General features: G+C 41.9%; 1 protein-coding gene across 2 annotated transcripts in view; it reads right to left on the bottom strand.

The window, feature by feature from the left end:
• The window catches only part of ARFGEF3 (ARFGEF family member 3), a 128,570-nt gene extending 112,025 nt beyond the window's left edge, over window positions 1-16,545 (bottom strand). For both annotated transcript variants that reach the window (XM_070417769.1, XM_070417770.1), the window contains exons 1-2: window positions 16,444-16,545; window positions 10,296-10,347 (exon numbers count right to left, since the gene is read on the bottom strand). In XM_070417769.1, the coding sequence (XP_070273870.1) occupies window positions 10,296-10,347; window positions 16,444-16,528 (137 nt within the window). In that variant the 5' untranslated portion in view covers window positions 16,529-16,545. The remainder of the gene's footprint in view (window positions 1-10,295; window positions 10,348-16,443) is intronic.
• Window positions 16,546-16,748: the final 203 nt, after the last annotated feature.

Here is a 16,748-nt window from a genome sequence, read left to right as displayed (position 1 = left end):
ACATAAGTCAAACAGTTATTTATGGCAGCAGGACAAGGCCACAACATGCGCCTGTGTGCCCAGGGTGTGGGAGGGAATGCCAAAGCCCCATTTCCAGGAGCCCACACCTTGTGAATGCCACAGATGTCTCAGCTCTCCTCTCTTCTTATTTCACTGAGAGTTACCAAATACTTAATGCAGAATTCCCTTGTCCTTATCCTGCAGAAGAAACAAAGACAATGAAAGGGCCAAACGACAGCCAGACAAGAGGCATAGGACCCCATCAATGAATCTTCAGGTTTGTTTGGCTGCCACATTCACCTGGGCTACCCTCCCTCCCCAAGACCCTGAGGACTCACGTGGATTCCTTTCGGGAGAGCACATCAGTGAGGGTGCTTTCAGCTGCAAGTGACAGGAAACCCAACTCCCCTAAGAGGCTTAAACACGGAGGCAGGCTGGCTCCAGGTTTAGGCCAAGAACCCAGGTCCTTTCCATCTTTCTGCTGACCCAACATTACTGGTGTCAGCACTACTCCCTGGCTGGCTCCCCTCGCAGCTACAAAATAGTTATTGCCCCTCTAACCATTATTTGAATGTGTTAAGTTTCAAAGGAAGGAGAACTTCCCCTGCACAAACTGAGAAAGCATCCCTCTCACATCCCATTCAGAAACATACACCTGATGCAGGATAATCCCAGGCCACACAGCCACACCCACAATGGGGCAGCGCCCCCTGAAGCTCTGGGTTGATAATAAAGGCAGATGCTGATACCCAATAGGTCCTGTTATGGTTATGGGTGGTTGGATGTTGAGCAGAAACCCAAAGGTTTCTGTTCTAGACAAAAATGATCAAAGGTCCAAAACATTTACAAATACCAACAATTACCTCCTAAACTCAAGGAAAACCCCTGCACTCTGGTTAACGACAAAACAAAAGTGTTAAAAAGAGGCCAGCTAGAGAAAATGGAAGAATCCCCTGACAGAGCGGCATTCAATTTCGGTTCCCTCCTTTCAGATGCCAGCATTTATTTAAAGAACCTTTAGAACTGCCACCTTGAAGTATTCCAGATCCTGCTGCTCAGGCTCATTTGTTTGATTCCCAAGGACCAATCAGGCCTCTTTGTATTCCTAGGAATCACAAATAACACTCTTAAATCCAGATTCTTCTCTGCTCCTTAGTTCTCAGAACCTTTCTCCTATGTAAACTCACACTCTGAAACTCAACACTGAGAGGGGTAAAAAACAACCTTCAATCACAATGCAAAGTACCAGAACACTATGAGCTATGTGATCAGTGACATTTCTCTTATGATTTGTTGCACGTTCTGCAAAGTACCATCCCCATTATGTGGTATCTAGGTAATGTTCATAGGACCCCAGTAAGAAGTACATTATTTGCAGGACTATTATAGGGCTATTTCCATAGTGAGGGGGTGGTTGAAGCATAACATGACCCAGTTCCACAGGCCTGCAACCGGGAGAACGGAGAGCCACCTCCATCTCAGCACAGCAGCCTGACTACTATGTGGGTCTTAAGGTTTGGGAGCCCAAGGCAAGGCCCGGAGAAGGCAGGGCTGAGGGCGGCTCCTGTTATCAGGTTAGAGGAAGACCTGCTGACTCTTAAGAAAGAGTTGAGATTCTGGCATTTAAATGGTGAAGAAATGGTTCTCAAAGTATAACCTAAATACCTGAGACCCATGAAGTCAAAACTATTTTCATTCTCAATCTCTCAGGAGCAGACAGTGGAGTTTATTAAAAAAGAATACCCACAATTATTTCAAAAGGCAATTAAAGTCCCCTTCCCCTTTTAAACCACTGAATCTATCGAGGCTGGATGTTCTCTACCTACTTCAACCAAAGCAGCAGACTGTAGGGGACTGATGGGGAAGCAGAGCTGAGAACCCAGCTGTTTCCTATTAAGCCACATCATAGAGATTTGAAAAAACAAACAACAAAAAAAAAACACAGTAAAATTCTAAGTCTTTTTGTTTTGAAAGTAGTTACTTTTCATTAAAAAGTCATTTATATGAACATGCAATAAGCTTATTGGTTTTAATAAATTAATAACTATTAGTATTTTCTATTTTAACATCTAATATGGTAACTATAATTTAAACAATGTAAAGCTCTCTGAAATCCTTAGTAATTTTTAAAAGTGTAAAAGGCCTTGAGAGCCAAATGTCTGAGAACTGCTGCATTAAAGTGACCAATACAAGATAGGTAAAGAAAATGCGTGATTAAAGGGATTGTGCACCCGATTCCAAAGTGGGGTATGGGCTCCCCACTACCAACCAGCAGTTCCCCAACACCAGCTCAGTGCCCTACAATTCAGTTCAAACGCCATCTCCCTGGAGGTAGCATCAGATTGCACAGGTTAAGGGCTCGGTTCCAGAAGACTGTCCCTGACCACCATTTCAGACTAGACTTTCAAGCCCAGGTTACCTATCGATCACTTGCTTAGCCTATTGGCTACATACGGAGTGGAGGTTCCAATGACCCCCCTCCTTAGGTTAATTTGCTATAGTGGCTCACAGAACTCAGAAAAATGCTTTACTTACTAGATTACTGGTTTATTACAAAAGGATGTAACTTGGGAACAGCCAGGTGGACGAGAAGCACAGGGCAAGACCTGTGGGAAGGTGGCATGAAACGTCCATGCCCTCTCCAGCCGGCCACTCTCCCAGCACTGCACAAGTTTACCAACCCAGGAACTCCCCAAACTCTGTTCTTTCGGGTTAATGGAGGCTTCATTACACAGGTAGACTGATTAAATCATTGGCTACAACGCCAACACCTCTTCCTCCCCAGGTCAGGGGTCCTAGTGCTCTAATCACAGGATTGGCTCCACTGACTCAGCCCCTATCCAATCAGCTTTCCAGGTGTCACATCATTAATATAATACAAGACACCTTCTCAGCTCTCATCACTTAGAAAATTCCTAAAGTTTCAGGGGCTCTGTGTCAGCAATGGGAACAAAGACCAAATATATATATTTCTTACTATAAATCACAATATCACATTATATATATATGGAGATCTTGCCATTTATGATAACATGGATGAGGCTTGAGGGTATTATGCTAAGTCAGTGGTTCTCAACCTTCCTAATGCCGCAACCCTTTAATACAGTTCCTCATGTTGTAGTGACCCCCACAAAATAAAATTATTTTCGTTGCTACTTCATAACTGTAATTTTGCTACTGTTATGAATCATAATGTAAATATCTGATATGTAGGATGTATTTTCATTGTTACAAATTGAACATAATTAAAGCATAGTGATTAATCACAAAAACAATATGTAATTATATATGTGTTTTTCCGATGGTCTTAGGCGACTCCTGTGAAAGGGTCGTTTGACCCCCAAAGGGGTCTCGACCCATAGGTTGGCGACCCACAGATTGAGAACCACTGCTCTAGATCTATCTCCTCTGCATCTTCTGGTCCATCAATGATCACATTGGGGAAACAGAGGCACCTCACCAGTGCTCACCTCCATTTATAGAAGCTGACAAGCAAAATGAGTAGCTCAGAGCCCAACGTTCATACATGGGAGAAACAAAACTTAGTGCATTTCAATTATCTGTTTACTTCCCCCAGCAAATGGTAGCTCTTGAAGGGGAGTTTGTGTCTTGTTCCCCACTGTGTGCCCAGTACAAAGAATGCTGCTTGCTTGGCTCCAATTCCAACTCCAACTCCAAATCCAGGACCTCACTTGTGTCCCCACTTGCCACTGCCTCCTCCATGAGAGCCCAGGTCCCCCTGCAGACGTCTCCAATGGAGATGCCGACATTCAAGACTGAGTATTCAAGAGGCTGACATTCAAGGCAATCATCACGAACAAATATTTATAAAGGCGTCCACTGTACTGTATGCTTGGGCACACACACCTTAAACTAACAATCATTTTCTTTCATAATCAAATACCCTATTGGCTCTAAATTACATCTATATTTTTACTATCTCTGAAATGCATGAGTGCCTACCTCCCCCTTTTCAGCAATGTCATGTCACTGGCTCTGTTTTCCATATCCAGGCTTAGTTCAGAGTTGGAGTTAAGATCCTGTGGGATCACAGAGCAGCCCTCCCACAGCTCAATCTTGGGGGGTGACTCTCTGTCCAGCCCCCTCTCTCGGCCCTTTCAGCCACAACCCATGCACAGCTGAACATTTTCTTGGTTTCTTCTCTACCAACGGTCCCTGAAATTAGCATACAAAACCCCTTTTGTCTTTAAAGGATTTTCCTCCCAGCTGGTAAATACAGAAAAACAAAATGGTGTTTACAAAATAAAGCAAGCATATGGGGAAGTTAGTTTCAGGGGAGGAGTGGGGGGGAGGTGATAAAAAATCTTTGAAATACAACAGTTCTCTTTGGACTTCATTAAATTAAGAATTAGAGCAGGTTTGCTCCTACTCAGAATATGATCTATTCTAGATGCATTCCTACAGTTTAGGCCTAAAAATGAGGCCTGCACAAAATCTCTTGATAATTCTGCCGGTTTGCTCATCTTAACCCTCCCTAATGTTAGCTGTTCCTTAGCCTTTTCCCTCAGTCATAAGCTTAGAGAGGAAAGAGTTAGTTATTTAATTACGTAATTGCTCAGGCTTCCCCACTGGGTATTCACATCAATTCTAGGCTAGTGTCTCTTTTATCTTAAGGTCTCCTTCTGCTGCACAGACAGGAAAAGTCCATTTAGGTCATGTCTTGGCAAAGTCATGTGTGCACACTAATCTCGATAGCTCTACTAACTCATGGCTCTCCCCTAAATCTGAATACAAGACACACGTTTTAAAAGCTCTGGTTCCCTGGATATTGCATTTAAAGTTATTCCAACACAAGGTGATCTTATCCACATTCTCACATTAGTAAGTTGCACTTGTGAATCAGCAGTGGCTAAACATAGCAGATTTCTCAAGAATTCTTTTTAATAATGGTGCTTTCATCAAATAGCTTACTGCATGAAATTTAGCTTTATATTATCTTGGTTTTGCACATAAATTACAAGTAAGAAAAAATAAACTTCTGTGTTAAATTTGTATTGGGAAAGGTGATACTCCTTTATGGGTTAAGAAGGGGACTTTGGAGTCCACAGTTCTGACTCTATCCCAGAGGTTGGCTTGAGGGGTCTCTCCGAGCCTCAGTGTTTCCCAGCCTCACAGAAGTGCTGTCAGGATGGAGACTAGCATGTATAGCAGTGGTTCTCAACCTTCTGGCCCTTTAAATACAGTTCCTCATGTTGTGACCCAACCATAAAATTATTTTCATTGCTACTTCATAACTGTAATGTTGCTACTGTTATGAATCGTAATGTAAATATCTGATATGCAGGATGGTCTTAGGCGACCTCTGTGAAAGGGTCGTTCGACCGCCAAAGGAGTTGCGACCCACAGGTTGAGAACCGCTGATGTACAGCATCTAATAGAGTCCCTGGCACATAGTAAAGGTTTAAAAAATGGAAGCTCATGTTCTCATGTGTCCTAGTTGGGAAAATGTGAATATTCAGGCTATTGCACATGCTAAGACGCATCATATCAACAGAGGAGTGCACTTTAGAATAGGTAAAGAGGTCAAGGGAGATCTCTTACGTCAAATTTATTGGCCTTAACTTGAAAAAGATAATCACAGCAGGTGTTGTGTAGTTACATCATGCTACTAACTGATAGACAGTTCAACTACACATAAGTATGCAGTAAAATAAAAATATAAAATACTGAATAAACAAAGACATCCAAAGCAACTAAATATGATGCTAGTCTTTGCGCCATGCCTTTCCCAGGAGAAAAGTCCTACATGGTGAAGAAGAGATACCAACACCACATTGAGCCATTTACAGCATGAATCAATGTGCTCAGGTCTCTATCCATCTCCTGGAATCCATTTTTATAACCCATCAATACAAACAAAATCTCAGAGGCCTAGTTTGCAATGAAAGCAGAAAACCCAGGCCTATATTGCCTTCAAGGCACAGTTTAATTATGAAAACCATGTACAAAATAACCAGCACATCAGAATTCCTACCTTTATTCCATTCAAGAGGAAGGAAGAGTCCTAAGAAAGGAAACTCATGATTGGATTGCTATACTTTTTCCAAATGGAGTTATGTTTCCTTCTCACTAACACTTCCACTTACAGCCATCCAAGTGCTATAAAATAAAGACACCAACTACTTGTCATAAAGGAAGGATAAGTGGCTGGTTTTTGAACACTAATCACCTTGCTCACCTCACAAACTATCACTCAAGCCCAATATCCCCTACATTCTAGCTTGGGTGGGTTATGTGCATCTTTAATTGACTGCATCATTTAAAAGTGCTTCTAGGTCAGGGGCTGCTAACAAGGAGAAGCTTTATAATTGAGAACTAATTGTAGGTCTTCCTTATCAAAGGGAATAGAACATGAAAACCATTAGGGCTGGCTTACAGGCTGGCAGATAGCACACAGAAGCAGCTATACTGTTTCCTAACTTCCTATGTAAGTTAGGAAATAGTATAGCATTGTCACTTACACTATGTTAAAGGGTGAGAGGAATACTCTTTGTGGTCCACAGCAGTAGGGAGAAGAAAAAGAGAAACTAGACCTTCAGGACCCCTTGATTTCTAACATGGATCTTAACATCGCCATTGCTAAAGGCTACTCCACATTCTCCTTGGACACAACTGATCAAAACAGTCTCAGTAATTATTTATCAGAATGTTAATTTAACATGAAAAGTAATCAATGGCAAAAAAAAAAAAACGATAAGAAAAACTGCACAGCAAAAGTATTTGTGATCTGAATTATTTCCTATAGCCCTTTCCAAAACCTGTAACAACAAAATCTGTAAATAATCACTTCTAGATGATTACGCAACAGAAATAGAAACAACCTGAATATAAAATCCGGAGAACACAAGAAATAGTCTATGAATTTGGTTTCTTTCTCATATACTAAATATAATTGAAGAAATTTTTTTAATAATTGATATATCCAAATAATTCTTCTTGAGCAGACAAATATTTACAGTGACTAGATTTTTTGAGCAGGTGCTCAAATAGTAAGAAGATGGTGTGTTAAACATAATAACTGCCCAATAAATTCAATTTTAAAAAACAACAACATAATGACTGGACAGAGTAAGCACTCTCTGGGCTTAAAAGCACCGGGAAGAGGAATCAAAGGACAGATTTACAACAGAAGGAGAAAAGCCCATTACAGTATATTTCCTGTGTCACTATCCTGATAATAAAGTGAAATAATAAAGTTATTGATTCAATAACTAAATGAGGATTTAAAGGGCTCCCAACTATTTCAAGTCAGTCCAACTGAGACCTCCTTAAATGGATAAAATTCTACAATAAACTTACACCTGTAACCTTATAACAGTGTTTTCCAGCTATATATGTTTCATTCTCTTCCCTCACAACACAAAGTCTCTGAGTGCAGCCTCACATCTGCTCACTCGTTCATATGGCTCCATGCTCTTATACGAATGCTCGACAGAGCTCATTGCACACCTGGAATACAATAATACACAGGCCTTTGTATACAAGGATGACATCACCAGCTCTTTATCATAGAATAAAAACTCTGAATTAAATTTCTGCTAATGGTGAAGATATGGAAAGACACCTGTATATTTTCATCTACAGTTTCTCATCTGCATCCTTCCAACCAATTTTCTGCCTCCCTCCTATGGGTTGTATGAGACAGCTAGCAAGCTTTGGAGTATATTGTAAGACTATGGACTAAAGTAAAGCTAAATGTCTAAATAGGGGACCAAACATACGTCCGTAGGCCCATTAAGACTGTTTTTTTATCCAACTCATCTGGTCACACACATACACCAAGAGTTGGAAAATGCCAGTTGTCTCCTGATGAACAGTCCTACCCAATGGACCAGAAGAATCGCTGTAGGTTCGACAACTCTTTGGACTGGGAAACAAGCTACAGAGCAGTGTCATGAAACATTTTTGCTCTTGTAGCCTTTAAGAAAATGTTAACATTTTGGTTTTCACACATTTTAAATTACCATTTAAAATTTTAATTATAATTTTAATTAATTGCAAAGGCTGTAATTCTGGCATATTGGAATTATTAAAAATTTTAATTACATCAAAGCACTTATTTAATGTAATGAAATCTAAATACCACACCCATTTGAAAACCATCTTTATCCATCAAAAAATACATGAACAAACTCTCCAAAAATACATGAACAAACAGCAAAAAAGCTGCATTGTTCTCTTTTCTCCTCGAACTTGTATTTCCATTCCTCTTCCCCACAGAATGTTTTCTCAAGATTATGTTTTAATGCTTAAGAGACTTTCATTTATCTTCCCGTTATATTTCTCTATAACAAAAAAATATGTATAGAGTGATTTTTAAAAAATTTCCATAAAGCCAAAAGTGTTCAATTTTCTTCTGGTTTCAGCTATCATTCCTGATGCTCACGACTGATCCAAAAATATTAATAATTACTTATTAGAAATGTTAATGTAGTTAGCAAAGAAAGTATAATTTTATTAGAAATGCATTTGTTTCTCTAGATATGGATATAGACATATAGATATATCTCCCTTCCCCTCTCTCTCTCTCTCACTAAAATCAATTAATAAAAAATTGAAAAAAAGAAATGGATATTGCTAGTATATTGTTCTCCTCAATTAGTTTATACACCTATGGATAAATATTCCTTATTGCTATAATAAGGTTGGGTTTACCATCAATTTCGAACCTTTCACCCCCACTTTTATAGATATAAGCAGTATAAAACCTTGTTTACAGAAATAAAAACTGAATGGAGACTATCAAAAAATATTTTTACTTATTATCTCGTGAAGTCCTTCTTCAATTTTGCTGAAGGCCAAGAAGTAAAAACTACCCTGCAAAATGTGTGCCCTGGTCATTATACCCACCCCCTCTACCAACACAAACACTAATAATTTCATAGTCCTTTGTTGGTGGGAAGAGAGTTTGTCCCCCAGGACAACACACCTCAGATTCAGGATGGGATGGGTAACAGCCATGTCTCTCCTTCGCCAAGCAGGGGAAGGGTGACTGTAAGAGGTGAGATGGAAAAGAAGATGTGGCAAAATCAACTGGGAAGCAAATCAGTTTTAAGAAAGGTTGCCTCTAGGAGTTGGGGACCAGGAGTCATCTCCCTACTCTACTCATGCTTTGAGTCTTGGAGAGTCATTCTCCCGTGAGCACAAACATCCAGCAGGCACTCCCCGCCTCCAAGCACAAATACTGCCAGACGCCTGTCCATTTAGAAGCATTGTGCACACAAAAATGTACTCAGTTTGATTAACACATAAATTCCCTTATAATAGATCAGCCAATAGCAGATCAACGTGAGACATAATAAATTTTTTAAAAAGACAGAAACATAAATCTTGTTCAATCTCCTTGAAAAGAGAGAAAATACCTAATAAATCATAGTGTCCTGAAAATACAGAAATTATACTCAACAATTCAATATTTTAATAATCTCAAAGAAAATCTGGAAACAATCCAAGTGTCCAATATGAAGAAAGCAACTACACAATTAATTTACAACAGTCATATAATGGAAGAATATGCAATATTTTAATTTAAAGAACATATACTGACATTAGAAAATGTCCTTCACGTGATGTTGACTAAAAAAAAAAAACAAGCAGGAAACAAATTTGTAAATAAAAATTCACATGAATTTGTAAAGATATGTGTGTGGGGGGAAACACGCCTATTAAGAAATGCATTAAACTGTTTTCAGTGGTTCTCCTCAGGCTGTGTAAATATGAACTACTTTGTTATTTGTTCTTTCCAAATTTTCCCCAAAGGGCATGCATTTCTGGTGATGAGAGGAAATTACAAAAATGAGGGCAGTGAGGAAGGTAGGGAAAGAGGTTCACAGTCTCAGGGCTGCTGCCTGTGGCTGCAGTTTGTGAGATGGTGTCCAGCCAAGGAGCCAGTGACAGCTTGAATCCAACCCACATGGTGTAGGCTTATCCCCCCACCCCCACAAAGAGGGGCGCCATTTCCTAATCCACAGTAGAAGATACTATCCATTGTCCACGTCCTCACTTCGGTTATAGTCATTTCTGCCCTCGACCATTATGCTCTCATCTTTGACTTCCTTAGCTTGTTCCTTTGGCTTGAGATTTCCCTTACTCCACAGACAGGTAGAAATCAGTGCAATCCATTCTTATCACGCCAACCTCATGAAATATCTCAGTCCATGCACGCAAAAAAGCCAGCAGTCAGCAAGTATCATCCTACGAGCCCACGGGGTTATCTGGGTTTTCAGGAAAACACGGTGGGCAATTGTTATGTTATACAATTCCAGTCTCCTTACCTCAGCAAGTGTGGAGGGATCTTGACAACGGTATCCACACCACCCAGGGTTTCTGCAAAAGGAAAATTACAGTTAAAAATAAATATGTACAAAGTTAGAATCTGCATTGTACATAATTTCTTTATCTTTAATTTCTTTATTGGTTAAGGTCATAATTTCACTGTTAGTTTCTTTCCCCCCCAGAAATTTCTATAATTATAAAGTAGTCAATACTCAATTCTCTGACTGCAAATCGTCCATATTTAAAAATACTCCTTCCCTAAAAGCCCCAGAGACGTATTTCCCTATAGAGACATAGAATGAATAATTCAATTCCTAACCTGAATCAGAATGCCAATTTAATCTAGTTACAACAGACTAAAATTCTATATTCTTACAACAGAGACAGAGAAAGAAAAGTTGCTTCCTTGAAACTATGGTTTTAATACTCTTCAATAATAACTTATACATAAGAGACTTTCAAGTTCACAAAGCATTTTATGTAATATCTCATTATTCCTGCACACATTTATGACATGGTGGATTAAACCTTTTTAAATCACACTCTAATTAGAAATACTGATTGGGAGGCTCACCCCAAATCTCATGAATTCAACTTGGATGTTCAATACTTTATTTACCATTGTTGTGAATTACTCGCACTATTGCTGCCTCCAGTTGTAGAAATAATGAAAAGGTCACTATTCTCTCCCAAGAAAAAAACAAAAAACGGTTCTATTTCGATAGCTCCAACTTGCCTTCTGTTTTCTAGCTCAAATTGCGTTGATGCTCTCTTCACTGCTTAGAGCGAGCAAGCCCTGTCAATTTGAGCCATTTTCGTTGGGGAAGGAGAAACATCTCTCCCAACCTTGCTAAGAGAGCAGAGGGAACAATGAATACCAAATGTATCCCTGAGACTCAGGAGTAAGAACAGGTGAAAACATGCTGATAGGAGCTGGGCCTATGGTGGCCAACGGGACAAAACATTGGTATAAGCAAGGCAATCCACAAAACAGAAAGATGGAAGCAGTAGGGTCAGTGATGCTGTGGCTTAAGGACTGAAAGGAATGTCAGTCCTTAAGATGAGATAGGACAACAAGAAAACGAAGTCCTAAGCTTCAGGGGCAGGGAGCAGCTCAAAGGCTACACAGGTCAGCACAGCCCAGCAGGGCCAGTGTCCAGGACAACTTGATGCTCTGACACCCAACAACCAAACTGTCTTGATTTTCCCCATCAGAGAGAGGGGTTTATATTCAATTCGGAATTTGCAATGGTGCCCAACTCTACAAATGCTAGAAGAGCTAGAAGAAGGGGAAAGAGAGAGGGAAGTCACAGAGTAGCCATAAGGAGCTCATCCCTTAAGCAGAGATGTTGAGTAGGTAGCTGCATTGGGGTTTGGAGATCAGAGCACAGGTGTGGGCTGGTGATATAAACATGGGCACCACATTGTCAGAAACGCAACTGACGCTGTGGGTATGGATGGATGTGTTCAATCCAGCAGGATTGAGAGTAAGAGATGAGGGCTCAGGGCTAATTCTTGCAAACTCACTTAGGCTGGGAAGAGGAGCTGGAAAAAGAGACAGAGCAGCTCAAGAGGTATGATAAGATTGGTAGGACATGGTCATGGAGGCCCAGGTAAAGTGGGTGCCCAGTATGCTCAGCATGGCCAAGAGGTCCTGTAAGATGGGTGAAAGGATGGTCTGTGAGACTGAGGTCTGTGTATGTTATTCTTCACTGAGAGTTGGTAGAATGATGGAGGAGAAAGTCGGATTGTAATGAGTTGAAGAGTGAGTACAGGATGTGGACACACCCACTATAGATACTCTTTTAGAAGTTTGGCTGTGAAAGTAACAGAAACTGTGGCTAGAAGGAAAAGTGGGAAGATAGAGGAAAGGATGGTGGCTGGATAGACTATCCTTCCACTACTTGGTGTTTCAGTCTCTAACTTCCTTTCCCCTTTCCTCCATTTTCTAAATCCATTCTATATGAGTCCCTGATATAAGTAAAAACATTTCTAAAATAAGGGCATGGTCCCTTCCAGTATAATGTTGTGCCATTCTACTTCACCCTGCCATTCCCAGCTCACAAGCTTCCAGGATTGCCACTTCTTGAAAGAGAATGCTAGTCTCTCAGGCTCTCCACAAGCTGAACCCTCTGGTCAGACCATTTCCTCACTGATAAAAGAAAAAATCTAACAAACTAGATAGGTTAAAATAGATGAGAGATACATATATGTTCTTTGCCATTTATTATACCACTATTAAAAATACTAATTTTCATAGATGTATTAATGACATAAAGTGCAAAAGTTAAAATATAAATGGTAATCCAGGATATATGATACTAGAGGCCTGGTGCACAAATTTGTGCACAGGTGGGGTCTGGCTGGCCTGCCCCAATGAAGGCCCATCAGGCCGGCCAGGGAGAGGGCCCACAGATAGTTGGCCAGCAGGCCCTGCCCCCATTAGGGGTGCTGGGGGGCCAATCGGGGGCCAGGCCGGCCCAGAAGGGGGCCCCAGTTGGCTGCCATAGTGCACGTCATAGCCACCAGTCATTCTGGTCATCCTAGTTGTTCCTCCATTCCAATCGCTGGGCTTTTATATATATATAGATAGATAGATATAATACCACACTTTGCAGAAGGGAAATACTCTAAAATGTGGTGTTATCTCTGGGTTGTGAGATTACAGGTGATTTTAATTTTTTTCTTTATACTGTTTGAATATTTTTCAGTATTCTAAAATGAACATCTATAGGTCTTATAAATAGAAAAAAATATTAATATTACATAAAACTTAAACAAGTCATTATCATGTTGATTTATTTATTGAACATCTGCCTCTCATATTGTAGGATCAGAAGCCACAAAAAAGCATAAGCACCTGTCCCTTTGCTCAAGAAGCTCACGTCTACACTGTTGCTATTTGTTGATTTGGTTGACCAGCATCCACTCCCCACCTTCTGAAGCAGCACCCTAATCTGGTTTTGAGGAAACCATCCTTCCCTGACTCTGGGATTTCAAGTGAAACCAAGGACTGCACAGGAGTGACTGGAGATGCTCCACTCTCTTCAGATGATCCATGAATGATAGGCTAAGTGAGAGATGACTCCGCTCCCTTATAATGGTCCAAGTGGGCGGTAACCCCTTTCTCTTGAGGTGGGCAAAGTGTGGAGATGACCCCTCTCACCCATGATGGTTTAAGTGTGCTGATGCCCCCTTTTCATGAGCTGGTCTAAATCAGTGATGGCGAACCTATGACACACGTGTCAGAGGTGACACGCGAACTCATTTTTTTTGGTTGATTTTTCTTTGTTAAATGGCATTTAAATATATAAAATAAATATCAAAAATATAAATCTTTGTTTTACTATGGTTGCAAATATCAAAAAATTTCTATATGTGACACGGCACCAGAGTTAAGTTAGGGTTTTTCAAAATGCTGACACACCGAGCTCAAAAGGTTCGCCATCACTGGTCTAAATGGTATCATTCATGAGCTCAAAGCTGTAGCGACTCATGCAGAGCATGTGAGTTACCTCAAAAAGAGCAGAGCAAGGTCTTTGAAACACTAATTCCTGAACCAAACTCAACCCCCAGCCTTCCAAGGGACATTAAATTAAAAATGAATACATTCTGTTTGAATTAGTTTTTTTGGTTTCTTGATCCCAACATATTTCTCAATACTTTGCCCCTACAGGGTGGCTGTGCATACAGTTAACTATAATCCGAAGTAGCAGGTGCTTGAGGATAATCCGAAGTAGCAGGTGCTTGAGGAGTCATGCGGGCAGGGCTTAAAGCCAGAGGGCCCCAATTCACCTGAGGAGTTCAGGGAATGAATTCTTCCTGTGTGAGTTGGGTCTTAGGAGACTGGAAAGGGAATTCCTGGCAGAAGGACTAGCATGAGCAAAGGCAGAGACATATGCCGTGCACAGTGTGTTCGAGAAAGTAGTGCAGCTTCTGTTGAACCTTTGGTGGGGGAGCAACAAGAAAGAAGGCTGGGGCTAGAGTCTGAAGAGAGTGCTAAGGAATTTATATTTTAATCATAAAGAAATTATGGGGTTGAAGAGAAGTGTTTTTAGTTAAAAAAAAAAAAAGATGGAAAAGTTGAACATGGACTGGAGTAGGAAAGAGAACAGGGAAACCATATCTTTATGCCTTTGTTTAGACTGCATTCTCCCTCCAGCATGGCCTTCTAACAAAGTTCGATAGGGAGGAAGTGTTTATTCATCTATTCATCCTTATATCTCACTGCTTAATAAAGAAATGTTTGCTAAATAAAGGAAGAAAAGAAGGAACCCACAGCTTACCCATTCATCAAGTCAAATCTGCTTCAAAAGTCCCACCAGGTCACACCAATCCCCCCTCTCCCAGCACCCTTGCCCTCACAGTCAGCCCCTCTTCTTTGATCTGTGTTCCTGGTTTACTCATTCCAGCCTACACAATGCATGCCCTGCACTGTCATTTAACTATTTCATGCACTCACATCTCATCTTGCTAACCAGAGAAAGTAATCCCATCTATTCTTACAGTCAGGCTGGACTCTAGGCTCTCAGCTTGGACAAGCTCCCTGCTTTAGCTCTGGTCTTCCTGGGTAGCTTCAAGGACCTAATCTCGGCAGCTTCAAGGACCTAATCTCGGCAGCGTAACAAGAAGCTGAGCACCAAACATTAAAAATACTAGAATACTCTTCTCCTCCCTTTTATCTAAATCTGCTTAAATTAGCAAAGTAATAATGAATACAAGGAATGGCATGTTTAGAGTGCAGTTGGGCCCTGCTTTATGATGTTACCCAGCCATCTGTGACCTTTCAATAGAGGCCTTTGGGAATCTAGGTCTGAATCACTCTGCTGAATGACAATGGCAATGCAAAACAGTACTGTGGCTTTAAGAGCCTTGCTGCTCACTGATTTATCTGGTCCATTTTTCTTTAACAGTAAACAAATGGTCACATTCTGGTTCTAACTACAAGATCAACTTCGTAGACAATATTCTAGAAAATGTTGTGAAAATATGCAGGTGTAAAAAAAAAAAGATGTTTCTATGAATGTCTGTACACACCCCCCCTCCCAACATATGTGAAATAACAAGAGTTGCCCGAAATGCCATAAGAACATTTAGTGGGAAACATGCTAATGGCACTTCTCCATCTCTTTTTAGGCTGCAGCACAGGATAATGTCTTGACAAGCACTACTTGTTTTTGGTTGAGAGAGAAAGGATTTCCATTTCATATTTTAATGGAATGGGAAAGGAGGAAGCACCTGCAGACATGGGCAAAGCCAGGGCCCCACAGAGCTGCCTGCTTTCTCTTTGGCCTTTGCTTTTTCAAAGCATCACCGTCACCCAAAGTGTGTTCCTGATCTCTTTGCATTCCTATCCAGACAATCTTGATTGCCCACATCCTTGCCTGATTACAATGTCTTTCTGATTTCTAGGAGGCTGAGTTCTGCAACCTGAGTCAGACGGGAAACACACATTTGCCTGATTGCAATGTCTTTCCGCTTTCTCCGAGGTTGGGCTCTGAGTCAGGTGGAACTTACTTCAATGCCTGCTCAGCTCACAAATCTGAATCCCACCTGTCTGAAGGGGGGACCACAATAGAACTGCAGGGGTAACACAATCCCACCCGGATGTTATATTTTATGTGCAATAAAAATGAAAGACGATACTTAACAAGCTGGCCTCTGCCAGGAAAATCAAATTAAACAGCCATTCCTTCCTGATTACATTCGACAATGTTTCGAGATCCGGGTTGATGGTCCAACTTCCCTCTTCCCTCAGGCACTTCGGAATCAGGCCCCTGGATTCGCACCAGCCTTTATGGCCCTGTTTCCCTCAGAGATGGGTGACCACGGTCCACTGTGCTGGGGGTCTGGAGGAGGGACCCGCCCAGCGTGCAGGACAGCGGTTCCCCGTTAATGTTTAGGAGATAAACAGACCAGAAGGGAGACGAACAGATGTCAACACCCGCACCAAGATCCTCACATCGTACATCAATTCATCGACCAAGGCAACTCTCCCAACTGCGCGAAATGCATGCAAAACAGATGCTCGGCGAAAGCCCCCCAGGTACGGAGATGTCAGCCCCGGCCCCGCGGCCCTCCGGCGGCGGGTGAGCAGCGGCGCCCGGCCGGCGGGCAGGTGCCCCGCATCCCGCTCCGCGCGCTTACCCAGGGCCCAGGTGCAGCTCTCTTTGATGGCTTTGTACTTGCTCCCGGACGCTTCTTTCTGCAGCTTCCGCAGGATCTCTTCCATCCTGACCTTCTCAGGGGCCCGGCCGCCCACAGCGAAAGGAGCGCGAGGCCGGTCGGGGACGCCGCTGCCGCTGCCGCTGCCGCTGCCGCTGCCGCTGCTGCCTGGCCCTGCGCGTTTCGGCGGCCGCTGCGCTCGCCAGCACCGGCCCCGCGCGGCAGCGGATGAATCACGGCCGCTCCGCGCCGCGGGCCACGTCAGTCCCGGCGCCCCGCCCCGCCCG

Source organism: Myotis yumanensis, unplaced genomic scaffold, assembly GCF_028538775.1.
Source record: "Myotis yumanensis isolate MYYU_CA2020_CCGP unplaced genomic scaffold, mMyoYum1.0.hap1 SCAF_6, whole genome shotgun sequence".
Classification (NCBI taxonomy): domain Eukaryota; kingdom Metazoa; phylum Chordata; class Mammalia; order Chiroptera; family Vespertilionidae; genus Myotis; species Myotis yumanensis.
The sequence above is the reverse complement of the archived record's forward strand: the minus strand, read 5'-3'. Positions and strand labels throughout refer to the sequence as shown.